The sequence below is a fragment of the Citrus sinensis genome, chromosome 1 (genome assembly GCF_022201045.2).
Source record: "Citrus sinensis cultivar Valencia sweet orange chromosome 1, DVS_A1.0, whole genome shotgun sequence".
Taxonomy (NCBI): domain Eukaryota; kingdom Viridiplantae; phylum Streptophyta; class Magnoliopsida; order Sapindales; family Rutaceae; genus Citrus; species Citrus sinensis.
In genome coordinates, this window is record NC_068556.1 from 16,772,347 (window position 1) to 16,792,683 (window position 20,337).

At 32.4% G+C, this 20,337-nt stretch overlaps 1 protein-coding gene across 1 annotated transcript; it reads right to left on the reverse strand.

Annotated features, from left to right (window-relative positions):
- Positions 1 to 1,543: 1,543 nt before the first annotated feature.
- LOC102613255 (homogentisate 1,2-dioxygenase) lies at positions 1,544 to 5,325 on the reverse strand. Its single transcript, XM_006494785.3, has 9 exons — positions 4,976 to 5,325; positions 4,576 to 4,806; positions 4,212 to 4,291; positions 3,672 to 3,839; positions 3,313 to 3,488; positions 3,044 to 3,113; positions 2,759 to 2,913; positions 2,501 to 2,584; positions 1,544 to 2,142 (listed from the first exon to the last, which is right to left on the reverse strand). The coding sequence occupies exons 1-9, from the start codon at positions 5,203 to 5,205 to the stop codon at positions 1,900 to 1,902; spliced, it is 1,437 nt and encodes a 478-aa protein (XP_006494848.1). The 5' UTR covers positions 5,206 to 5,325; the 3' UTR covers positions 1,544 to 1,899.
- Positions 5,326 to 20,337: the final 15,012 nt, after the last annotated feature.

Consider the following 20,337-nt stretch of genomic DNA (forward strand, 5'->3'; position numbering starts at 1 on the left):
TTGTAAGTTTTTGTTCTATTTACCAACAATACACTAATTTACTATTCCTATGTTAATTTACTTATTTTACCTTCTATTTATAAGTCTTATATTTCATTTACGTAATTTATGTGTTACTTTACACATAATATTGATTTACAAGTTTTATATTACATTTATAAGTTTTTGTTTTCTTTCTCAGTAATACACTAATTTACCATTCCTATGTTAATTTACTTATTTGATCTTCTATTTACAAGTTTTATCTTTCATTTACATTATCTATGTTTTATTTATAGTTAATGTTGATTTATAAATTTTATATTACATTTATAAGTTTTTGTTTTGCTTATCAATAATACATCAATTTAATATTTCTAAGTTATTTTACTTAATTTTGGTTCTATTTCACACTTAAAAGTTGATTTACAAGTTTCATATAAATTTACATGCCTTATGTTTTATTTACATAATTCATGTTTAATTACAGTATAGATACCATGATTTTAATCATGACATGGATTTAAACTAACTAATTCATTTAGTCACCTATTCCTAATAAAAAACCAATCCAAGAAATCTTTGCAGAAAATCACATAATGCTAATTGACTAATTCATATAACAGCTTAATTCAAGTATCCATACTCTGGAGAGTTGATCAGCTGCGGGTCAACTTGAGAAGGAATATCATGTATCGTTCACTCATTAGCATGCCAATTATGGTACCCTAAGTTTTCATTTAACAACAACCGTGACTTTTTAAGCCATAATACTATAACACCAAACAAAATGGTGCCTAAGTCACATAATAAGAAATAAAGAATCTTTAAAAATAATACAATAATAGTTTGCTTTGTTAACTGTTTTTTCACTCTTTTAGAGTGAAGCTATCTCACCCTCATGTGACCCCATTTTTATTTATAACATTTAATCTAAAAATTGCCCATGTCTTCTACTCATCCAATACTAACATTTCTCAGTACTAACCACAACACATGCCGCTCTTTTATTTCTAGAAGAAATTAGTTTGATCAACAGTAAATAATTTGATGTTTATAGATAATACAAGCAAAAATGATGGAGAAGCTACTTTCTCCTAGTTCATTTTTATTATCTTCTTCTCGTCCTCCCAAGAAATAATCAGCTCATATAAAACTTCTGACCCCGATAGGCATATTATCTCAAGTAAAATTGAAATTAAAATAAATGAGACAGGTGGGGATTGATTAGACAAACCTTGGAGGCTATCACATAACTCTACTCTTTCATCACTTCTGCTTGGGCATTTTTCCGTTTCCTCAGCCGAGGCCAATTGAGTTTCTATGGCCGACATAGAACTATCCCACCACTTTAAAACCGATTAACAAAATTCAAAGCACCTTTCTATAAAAGTTTTGACATCGAGTTTTAGAAACTCCTTGATGTGGAAGGCCATTTTCTCTCTTATTTTTTTGGACAAATTTTCGAACTAACTACAACTTTTGATACATCGATGTACGTCTCAATGGGTATTAGACTGAACTTCAAGTCCCAACAAGACTTGTGATGCATTTATCAGTACTATGACGTAATGTTAAAATTTAAATAAATAAATACGACACAAATTTTATCCCCCGGTTACAATTTTTTTGTTCAAATTAAAGGGTTAGAAGTTAAAACATGCACACTCACAGCGAGGTGCAAGTGATCAAGCATAAAGGACACACACCATACATATACACATTTTTTAAAATTTTTTTACATCAATTATATATGTACATCCAAGTTTTTATCAGTACTTAGTACATTCACAAACACACAAACAAAAGCTATATATAACCCAATCATACATGTGTGATTAATCGCAAATTTTTTACCTTGGGTGTTTATAAATACTCGCCCATCAATTACCGGAGAAGCTCTCATGCCTGGGGACCAAATCAGGCGCACAATATCCTCTGTTCCATGTCCCACATTGTCAACTCCCCATCGCTTTCATTATCTGCTTCTTCATACGAAAAATGAGATCTTAATCCAATCCAGCACCGATAATAATCATGATCCATAAAGGGAGACTCGAGAGCCCAAGGGCAGATTCTAGGAATTAAACATGATTCAAACATAAAAGCCATAGTATCAGTGATCTTGTATGGCCCAGCCTCGCTTCCACGTGCAATGGTGGCCTGTGTTAAAAAGAAAAAAAAAAATTGTAAGATCAGGATCATTCATCGTTAAGCAGAATGTTTTAAGGCTTTAACACTAACACCTCTACCAGCCAGCCAATGCTTTAATGCCTCTACCAGTCAGTCAATCTCTTAAATTCGAGCATATGGTTACCAATCAAGAAAAGTTAAAAAGGCATAAAGAAATCAGAGAGGTTTTGTAAATACATATAATCATGTAAAAATTTTGTTTTCTGCATCTCCACATGTACAAAACAACTGCTGAATCATTAGGTTCTAGATTTTTATAAATGGAGATTAGGGAGAGTCTTGATGGGAAACAAGCAGTAAACATAGATATTGTGTGCTAGAGGCATACCTCATATGTCTTCGTATCAGGACCATGGGGAGTCATACAACTATGAAGGCTCGCACCACCTGGGAGAAACCCATCAGCTTTTGCCTAAAAAGCAAAACAAACAAAATGAATAATAGAACTGAATGAAGTATTGCCAAGTTTATGTGCATGACACAACAAGCTCCTCCAAAGTGCAAATTATTGTACGAAGCCATAAAGTGAGGAATTGAGTAACTATGACCATATAAGAATAAAAGCGTATATTGTACAAATGTATACCTCGTATCCACCACGTATCAGACCCATAAACTCACTCATACAATTTCTATGGTAGTATGGTGGTCGGAATGTATGCTCTGCAACCAACCATCGAGGAGGAAATATGACAAAGTCAAGCAATGCCACACCAGGTTTATCAGTTGGTGCTGTCAGAACTGCCATACATTCAACCAAATCAAATTAAGAAAATTATTATAAGCTATCAATGATACATTTAAAAATAACAAATAAAATAACAAGAATAATTCTAGAGAAAAGAAAAACAAGGATAAAGACTAATCGTACCAGTATTTATAGATGGATCACCGTGATCGACTAAAACAGTGTTGAAAGGACAGAACTTACTGAGATCATACTGCAAATAGAAGTTTACAAATTAGTGTGCATGAGGGTGCATTATCATAAACCTACAACTAGGCATTTTCTTTTACACTAGTTAGATCTTTTGGCTGATTGACTTCACACATAGGAAAACAAAACAGCTGGCTAAGTGCGTGCCCCCGTTCACTTCTATTTCAAATAAGAGGGGCTGATATTATGGGATTAACACCCACCTTATATGGTACATAATTACCATGCCAAGCAACAACATTAAAGGGTGAAAAATCTTGTCTAGCTGTAAACAATTCTCCCCCAAACTTTTGTACAATCGTGTATCCTAGACGGGAACCCTCTTCAAACCAGGCTGTTGGAACAAGGAAATCTCTCGGAGCAGCAAGACCATTTGCACCTAAATGCAACAAGATTACATTTTTCCCTGAGTTAGCACCTTCATAAAACTTAAAAATAAAATAATGATGATAACAACAAAGATTGTAGAGACTGATAAAGCAAGCTATGTTGAAAGATACAAAAGAAAAACAAACTATGTGCTTAATTCACTTCCAGAAAAATGCTAAAAAAAAAAATGTACCTATTGGACCAAGATCAGGAAGCTGAAAATGGGTACCAAAAATCTCTGCGATGTAACCACGTGATGGACCATCTGGTAAACTTACAGCAAAACGAAACCCTTGAGGTAAAACGGCAATTTCACCAGGAGAGACTTCCAGTTTTCCACATTCAGTAGCAATCCACAGCCCTATGCAACCATTTCAAAGTATTAGAAAAGATATTCTTGAATGATCAGAAAATTTATCAAAAAGGCACGACTGAATGGAGCCGAAAATTTTCAAAGCACCAAATAATCCAAGTGGTTAAGAATCAATCAATTTCACCAGAAGGTTCAAAAAATTATGGCAGGACAGAATCTTCATATGCATTCAAAAAAATGAATGAGCTGATATGTTATAGATGTATAAAGATTAAGGCACCATTGACTCCATATCTCCTATGATTAGCTATTACTTGACTGAACCTCTGACAAACAGAAAGGCAGTCGAAATTAACACAGGTATGTAAAATAAACAAGAGTCATTAAATTAATATTTGGAGAAGATGCAAAGTCACTTACTTCCTTTTTGGGGAACTACCAAAAAATCTCCATCAGCATTACAGAAGGCACAGTTGTCCATTGATTTGTTGGCAGTGTACCTACATCGTAAACAAAAAGTCCCATGCTTATCAAAATTTGCATATAGGTTGCCCAATTTCAATAAACAATTGCCTCAATTTCAGTTGTAAGATTAATTAAGATAGTTTAAAATCTATAACTCACGTAACCTCTCGCAACATCTTTTTTCTTAACCAAGCAACAAGCTTTCATACCACTTAGGACTGAACTACGACATTAATAATTCTAACAAGAAGAAAAGGGCATCGAGATAACCTTTACTACAAAATAAAAATAGAGAAAATGACCACGGAATACCGATTACATGTGAATAGCATATCCATGCCGAAGAAATGAGCTGCCAGCCCCACATATCGTGTACAACCCGTCAATAAAATCAGTCGGTGAATCAGGGATATCAACCGGCTTCCACCGGAGCTGAGTCGGCGTAGTGTAACTGTTAGACTTGTCAAATTCACTCACCAGCTTCCCATGAGCAGGCACTCGAGGCTTAAACGGTTCATGTGTTGCAGAAGGTTTTATTCTGTATAACCAACTGCTCAAAATAAAAAAAATAAAAAAAACACCAAAATCATTCAGCAACATGAATACTACTAGCAATAACATAGCAAAGGCATAAATTGTTTTTTTTTCTTCAAATAAAAAAACTCTTTTTTTTTAAATATGAATATGAAATGAAACAATTATCAAGGCGGGAGAGGGACCTGCGTTGATTGAGCTTGCGAGGGGAGGTGAAGGAGGTGCCGGAGATCTGTTCGGCGTAGAGACCGAACGGACAAACGAGGGGGCTGTTCTGTCCACGTGGCAACGCACCGTCGATCGCCTCCGACGAGAAGCTGTTGCCGAATCCTGATTCGTAATTCAGATCAGAGAAATCTTCGCCGTCCGTTTTTCTGATTAATGATGATGATTGATGTTGACTCTTCTTCTCCATTTGTGTCTCAGCAGCTCACTAACAATCCTTCAGCTCAAGATTTCCTCCAAAGAGAAAGAGTAGCCAAATAAACGGGAGAGTGACGTGGCATTGTGCTCGCTTGAAGAGACGTGTACAATTGGGTCACAACTTTTACGGACACTCTGATTTGATCGGATAATTATATAATCCCAATCCATTCCATTCTCAATAAAAACAAAAAAAATATATATATATATATATGGATATAATTTATTGCAATTCTGATTTCTACCGTTTAAACAAATAATTTTTATTAAATTTTATTCTTTATTTGATTTAAATATATTTTTATTAGGCAAAGGAAATGCATGGCTTCTCTATTTATTAAAGGATAGAGTTATTTGAACCTATTAATTTTTTCTCAGCACCCTCTTCTTAATTAAAAATTTTATTATCTAAATATTTTTTATAAAATTATTTAATTAATCCTTTCTTTTATTTCTCTTCTCAATTGCACAAATTCTCATCAATTCTTTCAAATATTTTTTTAATGTAAATAATTAATACCACTAACTAAGAAAAACAAAATCTATTGTTTAAAAATGAACATCACTAAATTTTTATTAGTCATAAAAGTTAATTAATATCAAAAAATTAATTTTTACCAAACACAAATGCTAATGAATATCAAGAAAAAAAATCTTATATATAAAAACCATGAAAACAAAGATCATGAAATACTAAAAAAGGATTAAAAAATGAATTTAAATTATGGTGAAATTAAGTGTTTACTTTACGAAATATGAGAGTAGAGTGAATATATAATTATAAGGTAAAGAAAATAAAAGTAAGTAGTAAAGTGTAATTTTGAAATTTTAAATTTTTTATTTTTAATAATGAATTTATTTTTTAAAATACTGTAAAGAGAAAGTGGATTCAAATAACTCCACCCTTTGTTAAAAATAGATCCCTAAATATTTATTGAAATGACGAAAGTATCATATATTATATGTTTAATAATTTATTTGGTCTCTTTGTTTTTAGGTAAAGTCTAAATTTTATTTGCTTTTGGTGATTTAGCATTTTTGTTTGTCTGTATTTTATAATTTTATGTCTGATTTGAAGATATTTACCTATAAATAGAAAAAGTTATAAATTTTGATTTTTATATAAATGAAATAAAACCGGAATGAAAATTGAAACCCGAATGAAAACTATATTAAATACATGTATTTCCTAATTTTCTATTATATAACGTCGTACGCCTATCCTTTAAAATTATTACTGCAGACTTCGGTTGTTCATATTTTATTTTTGAGCCAAGAAATAATACTAGTCATCAAATGAAAATTAAAATTACAAAAAGACCATTCACTGAAGTTTGCAAAATAAAAGACAACACTCACAAATTTGGAATTTCAGTGCTCCTGTAAGTATCCATCTAAAAGCCATAAGAGGATTATTATCATTATTCAGATCTGTATTATAGCCAAGTAAAATTTATTTTGCAAAAGGTTATAATATACACAAAAAGGTCCTCAATTTAAGGAAGGTCCTCAAATTATATTATGTTTAGCAAAATAAATTGGAAAACTCTAGTGCAAATTAATTATTTTTTATTCAAAAAAATTGTATATCATCTTGAAAAAAAAATTATGATGATATTTATTGAATATAAATTACCTATTATTATCTTATTTTTAACTTTAAAAAAAAAAAAGAGGTGGTTACCTTAAAATTTTTAAGATGTCACACACTCTCTCTCTCTTTTAAGTAAAAATAATATGATATGCTTCTGTTTGTTTTTCAAATATTTAACTTATAAATTTTCATCTACAAGAAACAATAAGCATGTGTGACACCTTTAAAAGTTATGTCTGGAAAAAAATAGTTTTCAAATATTTTGGTTGATAAAAATACCTTTATAATCAGATATGAAAAATAAAAAAATAAGTATATTATTCAAACATATATATTTAGATCCATTCAAAATTTAAAAAAAATCAAAAAATACAAAATACAGAAACAAAAAAAAACAAACAATTGCTAACATACTTTCGGGCTTGTGGACATACTTGATACAAATAGAAAAGTTATGTACGTATTTGTGAAAATGCAAACATTAGGAAGCCAGTGTAATTATCCCGATGTGCTGGCCCTTGTGATGAGAAATTAATTAAAATTTATTTTTTTCCTAACAATAATAAAAATATCCATAAAAAATACAATAATAAAAGTATAAATGAGCAACGTAGCAAAATCCTTTTCGAATTTCTAAAGAATTTATTGAATTGAAAATCGATAGTTTTCTGCAAAATGATCGCACAAATGAAAACTCGTGCCCAAAATGATACTAGTCCATTAGATGAGTAACTTTCAGGATAAGACACATGTTAGAAAAAGTCATAAAATAACTATTTTATGGCAATCTTGAGCTAGATGTATATTAAGAAAATATACTCATGGATGATTTCAAATCTTCTCTATGAATTCTTCGTAACGGATTATAGATTGCTCAAACCTTGGTACTTGAATTAGACATGGCCAATAGGCCGGGCCTGCAGCAAAGCCCATACATGGTGCCTGTGTTGTGCCATATCCATTATGCGTTTCGTGCCGTGCCGTAATTTTTTTACTCAGAATGTGCCGTGCCCACACTTGCCGTGCCGTGGGACGTGTCGTGTCGTGCCGTGCCTAAGAAAAAAAATCCAATAAGCTTTCTTCTTTTTTTAATTTTTAAGAGCGCATGCTAAATTGTTTGGGTATTTTTTCAAGTTTATATACTTTTCTTAGGTCTATGCCTTTATTCAAATTTAATAGAATCGAAAATTCAAAACTCAAGTCCACATTTAATAATAATAAACCGATAATAATAAGAAAATATAATATTAATTACTAGTTTAACCTTATAGTATTAGAATTTTTTTAATACTTAACAATAATAATAATAATAAACTTTTTTATGGGTTAATTTAATTGTTAACTTGAACTTTCATAGAGTCATAAATCATAATTCACAATAATAGTAATGCATATTTATAAAATCATGATATTTATAATTTTATTCATTAAAATCATGATATCAATTATTTACTTAATAAATTATAAATATAAATCAATTATAGATTTTTTAAACTAAAAATTAAATGAATGTAAAAAATCCAATTTCAAGTTATTTGTAAAATCATAAAATTTTAAGTTTACTTTCATTAAAAAAATAAAATGTGCTTATTACGAGTTTTTTTATCGTGTCGTGCTTAACCCATCTCTAAACGTGCTGTGCTTTTAAGGTCCGCGTGCTTAAAATTTTAAGTATGTGCCATGCCGTGTGCCCCACCAAAATGTGCTCATGTCATGTCGTGCCGTCTAACCTGTTGGCCATCTGTAACTTGAATAAATGAGAAATTAGATTTCAAAGAGGTTTCATTAGTTTATAAAAGTAAATGGATTTTCTTTTTGTATTGTCCTGGAATTTATTTGAAATAAAATAAAATATGAGATGTGTTGGCAATGTTAGTCATATGTTGTAACTATTACTGGCTACTTTGTATGAAGGAAGCATTCGACTCAAAATCATTTATAAAAGAAAATTGGATTATAACATAAAGAGATTAAAGGACTGTTGGGGGATGAATGTTATTGTTTTTCAAAGGAAAAAATAGCTTAAAAAATTGTTACAAGTGGTTAAGGGTTGTAATTAATTGCAACAATTACATGTTGTATTTCAAATTATAAATTCAGCTTAGATTCAAAAGTTAGTGCCTAACTTTGGGGCCAAAATGTCCTACATAAAATTTATAAATTAGTTTTCAATTTCATTTGTAAAATACATTAAAATCTAAGAAATTTTTACTCTTCTCTCTCAAATAAATTTTCTTTAACTTTATTCTTTCGTGTGATAAAGTTCAAACACCAATTAGAGTTCACTAAAATAATAAAGTTGTCCTTCCAATACTATTTGAATCCATTGTATCTGAAGAGACAAACATCAATATAACTTGAGCAATGTTCAGCAATATTTCAAGTGTGCATGTTACTTAGTAGTAGTGGCTTCTATATGTCACAGAAGCCACAAATTACCTAAGAAGTCTGAATTTTAAGTACGACTATTTACAATCCCTCCAATATTTCCTAAGAACTTAACTAACGTATTTTTATAAACAACATGGACCATTTTATATCACTTAGTAATAGTGGTTTTATAATAACATGAAGTTGGGTCACCTGTCCCCTTGATATAATGTCATAATGATGGTTATTTGCAGCCAAAAAAAAAAAAATTAAAAGGCTTTTAGTGATGATTCAAAAATTGAGCTCAGCCATGGCAAAATTACAGTACACGTAGTATGTTTTTAATGTACTTGTATAAATTTATTTGGACATATCTTGAAGTAGCTCAGTAAGTGTAGTATTATTGCATAAGTCTATCGAAATCTACTTTGACATAGCTCTAACTTGAAAATCCACTCCAATGAAAGAAAGGTCTCTCTCAAATAAAGAGGATTTCAACTATCCTAAGACATTAAGAGAATTAAACCGTTGAACTAACCCCTAAGAAACTCATATGGCACGGTGGCAAAAGTTGCACTAGTGGAGTTTATTCTCTAAATTTAATTACCAATAAGACTTTTCATCATAAAGATCAACTATTAGAATATATGACCTAAATGAATAATAAATTTAGGTTGTGTTGCATTAACAAAAATTGGGTTGGCTTATTTTGAAGTTACCTAAATTCTCAACCAACAGGCTAAAATAGTGAACTAGGATATCGACTTTAAGACCTATAAACCACTTACCCAAATCATGAACATCGACTAGTTAAACCAACCATTGATGTTGCCACTCCACCACCATCGTCATCAATAAAATCCAACTAAGATTGTTAAACTTTTATACTCTTGGCCATAAACCCCAGTCATTATCGCTATTAGTCATTGTTGTTTCATTAACAATATTTGCCAATCTAACCTTACCATAAGCATCGGTAGGGGTGGGCATTTTACCCGACCCGACCCGATCCGACCCGATAAATTTCGGGTTCGGGTCGGATCGGGTCGGGATCGAAATCCGATCGGTTTGAAATTTACAAACCCGATCGGGTTGTGATCGGTTCGGGTCAAACCCGACCCGATCCGAATACCCGATCGGGTTCTTAAAAAAAAAAAAAACGTACTGACCCGAATTGACCTGATTTCAACCGACCCGAATTAACCCGAATTGACCCGAACTGACCCGAACTAACCCAAATTGACCCGAACTCAATTCTACCCATTTTAAATCCAACCCGATCTAACCCGAACATAACCCGAATTAATGACCCGACCCGAACCGACCCGAATATAGTTCGGGTCGGGTCATTAATTCGGGTTATGTTCGGATTGTTCCTTGTCTAACCCGAACAACCCGAAACCCGATCGGGTTGACCCGAACCCGACCCGAACCCGATTTTGCCCACCCCTAAGCATCGGTATGAAAACAACATTTTTGTCTCAAAAACTCTCTCTTGACAAAGCAAAGAGAAACTAGAAGACTATAGTCATAAATATTTCACTAACAAACTTTCTTGATGAAACCATATTTCATTTTGCTGCTCTTAAAGTTAGCCACAAAATTGCTTCTTACTAATTGTTGCTTCTTATCTACCACATCATAGCTAGAAAAGAGAAAAATTTCAATCGAGGAGAGAGTTTACCTCTTAGGCTGACTTTTCCTTTAATTTTTTTTTTATAATTTTTCCAGTCTTTGTTAATGGATGATTAACACCAGAAAGGGTACATTTAATTAAAAGTGAAAAATGGGTACATTTAATTAAAGTTAAAATTATCTTTTTTTTACTTACGATGTTGATAACATTAACAATTTTATTACATTTACAAATTCCTAATTCATTTTATAATTTATATTTTTACCTATTTTTAAGTATGGTTTTTTGTGTTTTTGTAGGTAATTCCTAGATTAATGATGCTTAGATTAGAAAAACAGACATGAAATTTTGATTTTAGTGACTCAAAAGCCTTTGAAAGAATTGCTTGCACCTTTAATCCAACATTAATTCTGAACGGCTATGATTTTGCCACAGCTCACATGCACCTTGTTAAACTAGATTTAACACTCATCAATTTAATAGTTCAAACACCTTAAAAAATAAGCCAATAGATGGTCTCACTTTGACGTTATTTATAGCCATTGATCCGTTGATTCTATAACGATCCATAATTGTTGCAATTTTAGACCCTTAAATTGTATCATTAAAACTCATCTAAAGGTTGCGATTACAAGCTCACTAAAAATATCATGTAAATGCCCACACTTGATCAACTCAAACTTTTCTTATACAAAGGCAAAAGAACTCAAAAATTTATGTGGAGATTAGAGGAGAGAATTGGAGCATTTGTAGAGAAATTAAGTGTAAATCTAATCTACAGCAAATTTTAGGAAAAAAACTCGTCTTCTCGTTTGTTTTTCAATTTTCTTGTATTGTATTTCATAAATTTGTTAAATAAAATTATTGTTTTGCTTGTCATTATGAGTGATTTATTTTCTAAGCTAAGAAGGAGTGTCAAACTCAAGGATTTAAATTGTGGAATTAATTACTCTCTCAAGTAAGTTATAAGTTTATTTTTCTTAATTACATGTTTATAAGTTATATTTTCTACAAGTTATTATCATTCCATGTTAATCTGTAGATCTAGATCCACTTTGGATCTATATGGGTACTTAGATATAATGTCGACACACTAATATGACAGTGATAACACTCTAATATGGCTGTGATGAAATACAAGTGTGCAACCCAAGAGGGGGGGTGAATTGGTATTTTTAAAAATTATCCTAACAAAACCACACAACAATCCAATCTAACGCCTTAATAAAATCGAAAGTAATAAGTTCAATAAAAGCACAATAACAAATGAGTAAGGGAGAAGAGAAACAAACACGAATTTTTACGTGGTTCGGCAATCCCCGCCTACGTCCACACCTACAAGCAATCCAAGCTTGAGGATTTCACTATGCAAGCCTTCCAAGGCTTCAAATGGTCACAATTGACTTCAAGGTGTCAATGGACCTTTACAACAAAAAGATTATCTCCCAATCTCTTCACTCAAGTGTCTCACACACTCAAATACTCACAATTAAGATGAGGAATTGAATATTACAATAAAAACTCTCTTAAAGAGTAGATATACAAATTGAAGAACAAAAGATAATTCAAGGTTTGATAATTTGCAAAATGAGAGCTCAATGAATGTTGTGTGCTTTTTTTTAGAGAAATTATCAATCGTATACCCTTAGTTTACTCCGTTATCAAATTTACTACAACACTTTCAAGGTATATTAATCGTCCACCCTAAGTTGACAAAATGTATCTACCGTCCACCAAATCGTTAGTTGCCGTTTAAACATGATAGTGTCAGAAGGGTAATCTGGTCTTTTCATTGATACAAGTGATAATTTTAAGGTATATAAGTGATAATAAGAGATTTTAAGGGTATACAAGTGATAATTTTTAAGGGTAAAATCGTCAATTCGCTACAATTCCGTTAACTTTCAAACGACAGCTAATGGTTTAGTGGTCGGCATATAACTTTTGTCGATTTAGGGTGGATGATTAATACACCCTTAAAGTGTTATAGTATTTTTAATAAAAACGCAAATTTAGGATATACGAATAATAATTTCCTTTTTTTATTTTGCTTGCAAGAGAGCTTGAAAATGAATTAGATTTGGGTTTATATAGTTTGAGTTCAAAAACTAGCCGTTATGCATATTTTGGTGATAACCGGCTTACTGTTTATGGACATCCAGTTAGCCGCTTAATGTTACCGTTATAGCCAAAATTTGAATTTTTGAATATCTGGTATGCCGCTTGTGAAATCCGAATAGCCGTTTAAGTTCCAGAAGCTTTCTGCCCAAATCCAGTCTACCATTTTTCATGATCCGAATAGCCGCTTGCTACATAACTGCTACAGTAAATTATTTTTTAAAATTATCATTTTATCCCAAAACTTTATAAAACTATATTATGACCTAAAATGTTATGAAAGTTTTCAAATAGGTCCAATTTCAGAATTTCTAAATAATAATTTGTTAATACCAAAACTTTCTGAAATTATGATATCACCCAAAAATATAAGAAATTATAGAATAGCCCAAAATATTTAAATATTATCAAATAGGTCCAAATCTGAAATTTAAAACAATATCAAAGATTATAAAATTCTTTCATTTTAGTCCACAACAACTTAATTCCATAAAATTATTTTCTTATTAAAAAACACAATACATAAATCTTTATTTAATCAACACATGTGGTTTGTTATCACTAAAATCAATATCTATAGTCATATAGGCTAACAATCTCCCCATTTTTTATGATGACAAAACACATTATAAAAATTTAATCTAGTTATGAAAAGCTCACTCTTAATGAATGCAAGGTTTAAAGACTAATTTCAAAAAGATTTAAAAAATCCCCCTACATAAGTGCATATGAATATTTTTCATAACAAATGAATTTCCCATATTTTCCCTTTACATATTATATCTCCCCCTTCATCATCAAAAAGAATAAAAGCTCCCCCTATCAATCATCGAAATCTCAATACAGCACATTAGTCCAAAAATATCCAAAGTATAAGGAAATAACATATCATCCATGAAATAACAAACAATCAAAACAATTCCATATCATCCAAAGCAAATACATAATCCAAAATAATAACAACCATCCATGCAATCGAAAATAAAGGAACATAATGCAGTAAATGAAATATAGGTGTGTCCAAATATAAGCATAAGAGACTACTGAGGTGGTGAGGATGGTGGTGATGGAGGTGGATACGGATATGGAATGCCGAAGTGCTCAAAGAGGAGGCGTTGTCCATGAATGAGCCGTTGCTGCTGCTACTGCTAAAACTCAGTCTGCCACACAGAGAGTGTCTTCACCTCATCCATAAGCTATTGAAGAGTAACCTCTTCAGAAATAGGAGGCTTGGGAGGTGGCACAATAGGTGCAGAGACTGCAGGAGTAGAGGTAGACATTGAAGGATCACGATGTCTACGCTGACCCCGAAATGAAAGCGAAAACATAGGTAGCTGATCGGCTGGAACCACAGCATTAGGCGGTTGATCATCACTTGGAGCAAGAAAGGTGAACTTATTATCAGTGAACTTTACCCAAGTTCCATTTTACCACTCAAAACCTAAAGAACTAACAACCTCAACCCCAATGCTCTTAGATGGCCTACATGATGGTTCACGGATAGGGATGCTAAAGTATTTGAGGATTCGAGTGATGAAATGACCATACGGAAGGGAATGGGTATTCAACTTAAGTATACAAAGCATGTTTCGGACAATGGTGTATCCTAAGTCGACCGGACGACGTCTAAGAATACAATCAATCAAGGCAAGATCCAAATGAGAAACCTCATCCAAATGGCCTAATCTAGGAAGCACAATACTCTGAATAAAACGAAGTAATATCCGAGTTTGAAGACAAAAACATTGGGTGCGGAAATGGATAGTACAATCATCATCCGAAAGGTCAATACGACGACATATATTCTTAACAGCATCAATATGAACATAATGATTAATATTAGGAGATTTCCTAGGTGAAAAAATTTGTAGGCCATCATCGAAAGTTCCTAGGATAGAGTTCAACTCCGAATCATCAAACTCAACCGAAACTCCTCCAACTTTGGTGATTACTCGATTCTCTTTCTCCACGGAAGAATCCATATTCGAGTAAAACATTTTCACCAAGTCAGGATATACATTTTCCTAAAAAACAAGTGCATTAATCCAACCAACATCTTTCAACAATTGTAATAAAGTTCTATTACTAATGATAAGACTATTCAACTAATCTGGTAAAATGAAGAAAGTTTGGAGTACCTCTCGAGTCATGAATTGTTGGTGAAATCATTTGACTAAATGCTTGGTTGGGAAATGCGTGGACTCAAAGGAAGACTGATTGGTGGTGCCCCCTGCTTGCCGTGAGCGTTTGGTGGGTTGAACCGGTTCTTTGCCTTTTCCATGAACCGGCCATGAGCTTGACATGGTGAGTTTGTTTGATTTGAAGTGAAATAAGGCAATGAGAAGGAAGATGGTGAGAATTGAAATGAATATTGAGGTTCAATTCGGATTAAAACTAGCTTAAGAGGAAAGAATTTAGAGAGAGAAAGTTTTATTTGAAAACCTAGATGAGATTCGGATCTAATGAGTTTGATGGTGAAAATGGTTTTTAAAGATGATTTTTTACTCAAGAGTAGATGGGAAATAAGATTTATGAATTGATTTGGATTGGAAATGAATGAAAATGATGAATTTTAGAGTAAGAAATGGAGAAAATGGAAACGACTTTTAGAGAGAGGAAGAACCGATTTACCGAAAGAGGAAGATGAAGATGAATAGTTCATATAAGCGCGAATCCGGTTAACCAGATGTCACTAACCGGTTAGCCGGTTGTGGTCCAGTGAGTGTGCAACGTGATTTCGGGTTTCCAATTTACATAACCGGTAATCCGGTTAAGTCCAATGATAAATGGACATGAATTCGGTTATCCGGATATGCCTAACCGGTTAACCGGTTGGAGGCAGCAAGCAAGCAACGCAAATCCGGTTTGCCGGATCTCATAACCGGCTATCCGGTTGTGTCTAGCAAGCATCAAACCAAATCTGATTTTTTGGATTTCATAACCGGCTGACCGGTTCTTTCCAGAAACCAAATTCTCTTCAAACGATTTACTTGTTTTCCAATCCGGTTATCTAGAATATGACTCAAAGAATAATCAATAAGAAGAACGATTTTCCAGTTGATTAGAAGAGGTTTATTGGTTAAACTATGGAGAATATTTTTGAAGTTTAGTAAACTCTTAGACTTGTATTACACACACCAATTTATTTTTGGCTTAAAAATTGATCAATTTTTAAATCATTTTGAGATTCAAAATTTTTTAATAAGCCATTTAATGCATGACACATAAATTCATAAAATAAAAAACATATCAAGCTATTTAATTCATGAAGCATAAATTCATACAATAACGAACATATCAACTTAATCAACAAATCAAGATTCAAGATGCAACATTCATCATTCCAAGCTTATATCTTATCTTTATAAAATGCTCTTCACTAATAGGTTTTGTAAAGATATCCGCAAGTTGATTTTTAGTAGAAACAAATTTAATCACAACGTCTCTCTTTTGAACATGATCTCCAAGAAAATGATGTCTAATTTCTATATGCTTAGTCCTAGAATGTTGAATAGGATTCTTGGATAAATTAATAGCACTAGTGTTGTCACACAATATAGGTATTTGATCAAGATTAATATTATAGTCTCTAAGGGTTTGTTTCATCCAAAGGGTTTGCGCACAACAACTACCAACGGCTATATATTCGGCCTCGGTGGTTGAAAGTGCAACCAAGTTTTGTTTCTTACTAAACCAAGAGACAAGTGAATGACCTAGGAAGTGACATGTTCCACTAGTACTTTTTCTTTATAACCGGTAAAGTTGGCATCCAAATAACAAGTTAAGTTAATATGAGTTCCCTTAGGATACCAAAGGCCAAGATTGATGGTGCCAATCAAATATTGAAAAATTTGTTTAGGACAAGATTGAAATCTAGCACACAAGCATACACTAAACATAATATCAGGCCTACTAGCAATCAAATAGAGTAAAGATCCGATCATACCTCGATAAGTCATGATGTCAACTTCCTTACCTTTCTCATCTTTGTCCAACTTGATGGTAGTACTCATTGGAGTGCTTTTTGTCGTTCCATTATCATAGCCAAATCTTTTGAGTAGATCTTTCACGTACTTGACTTGATTTATGAAAATTTCTTCCTCGTTTTGTTTGATTTAAAGTCCAAGGAAGTACTTCAACTCTCCCATCATACTCATCTCAAATTCTTTGCTCATACAAGATGAAAATTCTTTACACATAATTCATTAGTAAAACCAAAAATAATGTCATCAACATAAATGTGAACAATAAATGTATCTTAGTTCTTATGCTTAACAAATAGAGTTGTGTCCGCTTTTCCCATAGAAAAATCGTTATCTAACAAGACATTTTTAAGCCTATGATACCATACTCTAGGTGTTTATTTTAGTCCATACAATGCCTTAGATAACTTATACACATGATCTGAAAATTTTTCATTTTCAAAACTAGGAGGATGTTTCACTTACACTTCCTCCATAATATAACCATATAATAAAGTACTCTTGACATCCATTTGATATAAAATAAAATCTTTATGACATGCAAAAGCTAAGAGCATTCTAATGGATTCTAGTCTAGCTACAGGTGCAAATGTTTCATCAAAATCAATTCCCTCTTCTTGGTTGTAACCTTGAGCCACTAATTTAGCTTTATTTCTTACAACCACACCGGATTCATCCATTTTATTTTTAAATACCCATTTAGTACGTATGATGGATTGATGTTTCAGATTATGAACTAATTCTCATACATTGTTTCTCTCAAATTGATTCAATTCCTCTTGCATTGTCATAATCCAAGATTCATCATTTTTCGCATCCGCAAAGGATTTTGGTTCAGTTTGAGAAATAAATGCAGCATGCTCACATCTGTTCCTAAGACATGATCTAGTTGTAACACCTCGTGAGGGTTCTCCTAAAATTACATCCTTGAAGTGAGAAGAAATATACCCCCATTCCTTGGGGAGTGTTTGAGAAGTACCTTCATTTTGCTTTGTATTTGTTTCTTCATGATGTCCTCTTAAATTCCATGCGGTGCATCTTTTTTGTTGTCATTTGATGCTTTTTCTTGTTGTTCTTCTTCTGCATTATCATCAACAACGACTTTCTCCGTGGAGGAGGGGTTAGACTCATTAAATGTAACATGCATAGATTCTTCCACAACCAAAGTTCTTTTATTATAAAATCTCTAAGCTTTACTTGAGTTTGAATAACCAAGAAAAATACCAACATCAGATTTTGGATCAAATTTACCAAGATTATCTTTTGTGTTTAAAAAAAAACATTTGCATCTAAAGACTTTAAAATAGCCAATATTGGGTTTTCTATCTTTCCAAAGCTCATATGGAGTTTTATTAAGATTAGCCTTAATCAACACACGATTCAAAACATAACAAGCGGTGTTGACTGCTTCGGCTCAAAAATACCTAGGCAAAGAATTTTTATTCAACATGGTCCTAGCCATTTCTTGAATAGACTTATTTTTTCTCTTTATAACTCCATTTTGTTAAGGACTCCTAGGTGATGAAAATTGATGCTCAATGCCAAAATCATTACAAAAGTTCTCACAAGCATAATTTTTAAATTTTCCACCATGATCACTTCTAATACAAGAAATACTACATCCCTTTTCATTTTGAACCTTTTTACAGAAAACGTTAAAAGCATCAAAGGCATCATCCTTATTAGCTAAGAATAATACCCATGTGTATCTGGAATAATCATCTACAATTATAAACGCATAATATTTGCCATTTAAACTAGCATATCTAGAAAGTCCAAACAAGTCTATGTGAAGTAGTTGAAGTGGTTTTGAAGTAGAAATATTTTTCTTGCTTTTGAAAGAAGTTTTGATTTGTTTTCTAAATTGGCAAGCTTCACAAATTCCATCTTTTTGAAAACTAATTTTTGGAAGACCTTTAACCAAATCATTTTTCACGATTTTTGAAATCAAATCCATGCTTGCATGACCTAATCTTCTATGCCACAACCAACCATCATCGTGCAATGCGGAGAAACATTTATCATTTGTAGGTGCACAATCTATATTAATGGTATAGACATTAACACATCTATTACCTACAAACAAAACTTTCCCATCACATGTATTCTCAATAACACATTTTGATTCATCAAAGATAACTTTATATCCTTTATTACATAATTGACTAATACTAAGCAAGTTGTGTTTTAAGTTTTCAACCAAACACATATTTTCAATGAGAGTTGAGGATACATTACCGACATTGTCAATGCCAATGATTTTTCATTTTAAATTATCTCCAAACGATACATCTCCACCATTTTCGATCTTGGTAAAACTTGAAAACCAAGAATAATTCCTTGTCATGTGTCTTGAACAACCACTGTCCAAGTACCACTTATTCTTCTTCTTCTTCAAGCCCTGTAGAGAAAATCTCAAGTTTTAGGTACCTAAACCTTTTTGAGTCCTTGAGAGTTAGCAATGGTTCATTTCGGAACCCAAATACATTTCACACCATAATATGCATTTCTCTTCACTGGACATCTATTTTTCATATGACCATCTTGATTACAATAATGACATACAATTTGATTGTTAATAAATGTATTCTTCGTAAAATAACTCTTGTAATACTTTTGTTTTAAATTTGACTTATAACCAATGCCTCCTTTGTCAAATACACATTTTTGTGAGTTTAGCAAGTTATCCAACATCTTTTGCCCATTTGTGAATTTTAGCACAATCTCATTTAGTTCATTGCTCTTCTTTCTAAGCATTTCATTTTCATTTTTCAAGTCATTCACATGTGACTCTAAGTGCTCATGTGAAGTGTAGAATTCTCAAATAATGCAATTCTATCATGCAATGTTTTATTCTCAAATTATAGGCATGTAATCTTTGCACTAAATGGTTCATTTTTATTTTTAAGCTCTATCATTTTCTTTTTAAGACATATATTATTTTTACCAATCTTCATCAATTCATCATGCAAATCCTTAAAGACATCATGTAATTCATCATATGTAGGAAGAACACTTACCTCATCAAGTTCATTACATGATTCTTCCCCAAAGGCCATGAGAGCTAAATTAGTCATCTCTTGTTACTCTTCATCATCGCTTGTTTCCTCATCACTATCATCCCACGTGGCCACCATAGCTTTCTTCTTGAGTTTGTTGAGGAAAGGACGTTCCGGTCATATGTGTCCAGGCTTCTTACATTCATAGTAAGTGATTGGCTCTTTCTTCTCCTTTTTATTCTTGTAGCCTCTGAACTTTCTCTACTCATTATTTTTCTTGTAAAATTTTTTGAATCTTCTAGCCAACGTTGCTAACTCCTCATCATCCATTTCGCTTTCCTCATCACTCTCATGTTTTGAGGCCTTGAGAGCAATGCTTTTCTTTTTTTCCTCATACCCTTTTTTCTGCTGCCAAATCTTCTTC

What these genes read in the sequence shown, in the direction of transcription:
- LOC102613255 (XM_006494785.3), bottom strand. Translation starts at nt 5,205, where the DNA reads ATGGAGAAGAAGAGTCAACATCAATCATCATCATTAATCAGAAAAACG. An exon ending in TGATCCATCTATAAATACTG is followed by an intron (nt 2,914 to 3,043) that starts GTACGATTAGTC and finishes AATGTATGGCAG; the next exon opens with TTCTGACAGCACCAACTGAT. An exon ending in CTGATACGAAGACATATGAG is followed by an intron (nt 2,143 to 2,500) that starts GTATGCCTCTAG and finishes TTTTTAACACAG; the next exon opens with GCCACCATTGCACGTGGAAG.